The sequence below is a fragment of the Octodon degus genome, unplaced genomic scaffold, assembly GCF_000260255.1.
Source record: "Octodon degus isolate 3935 unplaced genomic scaffold, OctDeg1.0 scaffold00002, whole genome shotgun sequence".
In the NCBI taxonomy this organism is placed as follows: domain Eukaryota; kingdom Metazoa; phylum Chordata; class Mammalia; order Rodentia; family Octodontidae; genus Octodon; species Octodon degus.
Genome location: NW_004524578.1, coordinates 27750896 through 27755285, shown reverse-complemented (window position 1 = coordinate 27755285; position 4390 = coordinate 27750896). Strand labels below are relative to the sequence as shown.

The window sequence follows — 4390 nt, the reverse complement described above, 5'->3', positions numbered from 1 at the left end:
ACACAGCTCAGCAGCAGCTCTTGGGCGAGGTACTCACTTCCTGGCAGCAGGCGGCTCAGCAGCGCCAAGGCCACGGCATGATAGAGAGCAGCACTGGTGGCTGGCACTGCCTGGAATGTTGCCTGTGGAGACAGGCGGGTATTACTGAGTGCAGGGAGAGCAGGGTGAAGGGAAAAAAGCAGAGAAGCAGAAGCTGACACAGAGGGCACAGACCCAGGGCATGTCTGCAACAAAGGAATGGCTGCATGGCCTGGCAGAGAAGCAGGACTAACAGGAAGGAAAGGACCTGCAGATGAGGGACCCACCGCTTTCTGGGCCAGAGAGAGTGCTAGGTATTGCAGGTGGTGCTCGTGGCGCAGGGCCCATGCGGCGAAGGGTGTGAGGTGTGGGGCAGTACCAGGAGCCACGCACTGGAGGAAATATTTCTTGAGTCCTGGGGACTCCAGTACAGCAGCCAACTGAGAGAAAGCAAATTTGTTCAGATCCAGAAACTGATGTCTTCTAGGGTCGGTCCCTTGATGGCTGCCTCACCAGATTCTCAGACAAATGGGTGCTAGCAGTGAGAACTTCCTACTTTCTTTCTGACCCCTGCCACCCTGGCCCCACCTGACCCCTGCCTGGTACCCAGAGCTTACCTGGCCACACAGCCCCTTGTGGATCCGAGCCAGGGTATTGAAGAGACAGAGGAGAGCAGTGAGGAATGGGAAGGGTGAAGCTGAGCCAGCCAGGCTGAGTGGGGGGTGGCCTCCTGCACAGCCCAGTGATACCAGGCTGGGGAGAGCTTCAGGGGCTGGTGAACAGGACAATGGGTTGCAGAGAGGGGAGCAGAGCCTGCAAGCAGAATGCACAAGCTGAGGGGCTCTGGCCCGACGTGCACCAGGCTAGACAGGCCATTGGGCATGCCTGTATAGCCCAGTGCCACGTTCCTCACAGCACCACTGCCTGTTGCCCACTAGGGACCTAGGTTCCCCCTGGGCCTCTAGGGGTTGCATTCTGGGAAAGGCTGGGGAAATGGGCCCAGGAGACCTCTCCCACCTCCCCTGGCTATACACACCCAGAACCTACTGAAGGGAATCCCACAGGCTGCCCAGAGAAGGCTGACACAGCAGTGGTTGCAGCAGCTCCTCCAATAGGCGCTCCATGTCTTGAAGCCAATCGTCAGGGCACATGCTTAGCTGAGGACCAAGGAAGCACTGAGCTGATGGAAGGCCCATGATGTCTGTGCTCCTAGTCCCCATGTTCCCAGGCCATCTTCGCATTTCAAGAGCCCCAAGAATCAGCCTGGAGGGTTCCAAAGTCTGACTCTTGTGAAGGCTGCCCAGCCCTAAAGCTGACCCTGTACCCCATGTCTAGAAGTAGATGAAAAGAGCACAAAGGCTACACACAGGAAAGCTAAGCTGCTGCTCAAGCATCTCTGGTCCCCACCAACATGGCTTTTCAGAAGCTCACTGTTGGGCCAGCCAGACAGCTCAGAGGGTTAAAGCACCCCGCTTAGGCAGACGCAGGGGCTGGGGGTTGGATCCCTGGCCTGCCCTGCCAGCCCTGCCCCTGGGGCACGCTGAGATGGCGATTGAGATTGGGTGTGGTGGTGTGTGCCTGCAATCTCAGCACTTAGAAGGCTGAAAGCAGGAGAATCACTGAGTCTGGTCTGTGTAGTGAGACCCTGTACTAAATATAGAAGCTCACTGTGACATACAGGTGGGAACAAGAGGTCAGGTAGGAGCTAACAGGTGGAGGATGGTGGGGCTAGGATGTAGCCTGGTGGTAGAGCAAGCACCTAGCCATGGGTTTCTTTTTTTTTTTTTTTTTTTTTTTTTTTTTTGTGTGTGTGTGTGTGTGTGTGTGTGTGTGTGTGTGTGTGTGTGGCCAGCTCAGCCCACCAGGGGGCGGGGCTGGCTGGCATGTGGTGCTGGGGGATCGAACCGCGGTCCCTGTGCTTTGCTAAGCTTGTTCTAAGTAGGTGCTTTAGACCACTGAGCCATCTCACCAGCCCCATAGCCATGGGTTTCATCCACAGAAACAACAACACAGGCCTGGGGAGTGAGGAAAGGTGGGGACGAGGAGTGGAGGTGGCCATGTAGAGTGCAATGGGGTGAGATGCACAGGGCCAGGGGAACGCACTCACCTGCTGGCTCCAGGCCTGGTAGTAGGCATCCAAGAACAGCAGACAGGCAGCAGGCACTGGGCCCAGGGCACGCCAAGCTTCAGGTCTTGGCAGCAACTTCAAAGTCTGCCTCAAACATGGTTCCACTAGTGGCTGGAGTCCAGCTATCTGCATCCAAGTGACTGAGGAAGGGGTGGCTAATGGGGCTTCAGCAGAGTCACTGCAGGCACACCAAGCGGCAGGTTAGGAGATGGCTGCCGCACTCCCTCCCCTTCAGCTACCCTCTCCCTGTGGGGGTGCATTCTTGCCTGTCCTGGCAATGCCAGCGGGGCATACCTACCTGTGAGGCTCAGGACTGCTGCCAGCTGCCAGGATCAGCTGGGTGAGGAGAGTGAACAGAGCGGCTACCCGCTGCATGGACAGGGGCTGTGGCGTGTGGGTGCTAAGCTCTGTGGGCACAGCTTGCAAGGCCTGCATGAGCACTGGGTACAGCTCCCTAGTAAAGATCAGTGACTGTCACAGTGTGTGGGGAGATGCAGACCAAGGCACAGACACAACTGTGCCCAGGCACCTACAGTTTGGCAAAGGAGGATGGGGACAGAGAAGAAACCAGTGCTGGGCACTCTTGACAGGCTGGGTCTGAAAAATGGGAAGGATGCAGTCTTTGAGGCTACCTGCAACAGGGAGCTTATGTCATATCGGATGCCACCAAGATACCAGTGCTTTTGTGCACAGAATGCAGTTAAGCCCAGGTTGAGCCCTCTTCCCTTTTTTCTTTTTTTTTTTTTTTTTTGGTGGAACCGGGGATTGGATTGAACTCAGGTCCTTGCGCTTACCAGGGAAGTGCTTATTCCACTGAGCCATCTCCCTGGTCCCTTGAGCCCTCTTCCTCAGCTGGTCCTGACCCTTGCTGCTTTCACCTCCAGTGGCACACGCGCTTTCACATTCCCAGCCTCCCTCCAAGTGTGGGGTCCTGCCTGAGTGAGGCTAAGGGGTCAGGTCTCTCCTTACCTGTAAAGGTCACCAGCTTGGCCATAGGAGGCAGCCACGGCCCACAGACGCAGGGCCTCCGTGCTCAGTGTTTCTGCTTCCTCTGGGGGCAAGGACAGCTCCTGGGGAGCCTCAGCTATGAAGCGGCACAGGCGGTTTCGAAGATCAAAACTGCTCAACTAGGGAGGCAGGAAGAGGTTCAGGGTCAGACAGTCACAAATCCAATGAGTATCAGGTTCTTTCACTAGGGAAACTAGCTCAACTTAGCCTCTTAGCCTCTGTGATGCCACAGGGTTACAGCTCTGGGAAGGGGTGAAACTCCCTCTTTTTAATGGACTATTTTGGGGAGGTTGCAGAGATGCAAACCGAGAGCCTTGCTCTTCAGAAAGTGCTTGTTGGACACTTTTCCTAGGTTGTCTGGCTGTGGATGATGGTCCAGGGCAGCGTGAGAAGAGAGGAGACCTACAGGATGTGCTAGGCTCCAGGGGACACACTTCCTGTCTGCTAGTTTCTACTGAATATCTAAACAACCAGACCAAAGAGGAAGATTGTATGAGCTGGCCACTCAAGAGCTCAGAGGCCCTGTCTAGCTTCCACCTCTTATGACCCCATCCCTTGTCCCATGTCCTACTCACCAGCCGAGCAGCAATATTCCTACCAGCCAAAGCCAGGACTCGAAGTAACTTCATGGCAGCAGCACAGGGTACTTTATATAGACTGGGGGTAGGCCCCACTGCCACAGGGGACCAGGTAGTGGGCAGGAACTCTTGGACTATGGTTTCTATGAGTCGTGGGCATTCTAGTACCTGCAGAAAACAGAAAGAAAAAGAGGTAGGAAGGCAAAGGAGAAAAACTAGGTTTTGGTATACTCTGTGCTCACTCCCTGGTCACCCCTCTTTCTCACCCTTGTGGCTAACTCCAGGGAATGCCGGGCCAGGCGGGTGAGCACAGCCAAGATGTCAAGGACCACAGTGGGCGCTGGACAGGTCACCTCCAGTACATAGCGCAGCCGAGGCAGCAGATTGGTAGCCAGAAGCCCCTGGGGGTCAAGAGAAGAACCAAACAGAGGTGAACCCGGATGACCCTTCCTGCCCAAAACACCTGCTCACTTGAGTCTGAGATGGGAAAGAAACTTTTCTTCCACCTTGATAACATCATATCGAGCGAGGTCAGGGGGAGGGCGGCTTCCTTCCTCAGGGATCTTTTTTGCTCTGCCTGCTGCAGGCTCTTCATCCTCATCCTCATTTTCCTTGTCCGCCTGACTGGGCACCAGAGGAAAGACCAAAGCTCCATGGT

General features: G+C 55.6%; 1 protein-coding gene across 1 annotated transcript in view; it reads right to left on the bottom strand.

Moving 5' to 3' along the window:
- Nucleotides 1-4390, bottom strand: part of Rpap1 (RNA polymerase II associated protein 1) — a 29784-nt gene that overhangs the window by 4357 nt on the left and 21037 nt on the right. The window contains exons 11-20 of the mRNA XM_023712624.1: nt 4239-4383; nt 3999-4133; nt 3730-3900; nt 3116-3273; nt 2445-2600; nt 2126-2324; nt 1066-1175; nt 636-831; nt 306-458; nt 3-122 (exon numbers count right to left, since the gene is read on the bottom strand). Coding sequence (XP_023568392.1) covers nt 3-122; nt 306-458; nt 636-831; nt 1066-1175; nt 2126-2324; nt 2445-2600; nt 3116-3273; nt 3730-3900; nt 3999-4133; nt 4239-4383 — 1543 coding nt within the window. The remainder of the gene's footprint in view (nt 1-2; nt 123-305; nt 459-635; nt 832-1065; nt 1176-2125; nt 2325-2444; nt 2601-3115; nt 3274-3729; nt 3901-3998; nt 4134-4238; nt 4384-4390) is intronic.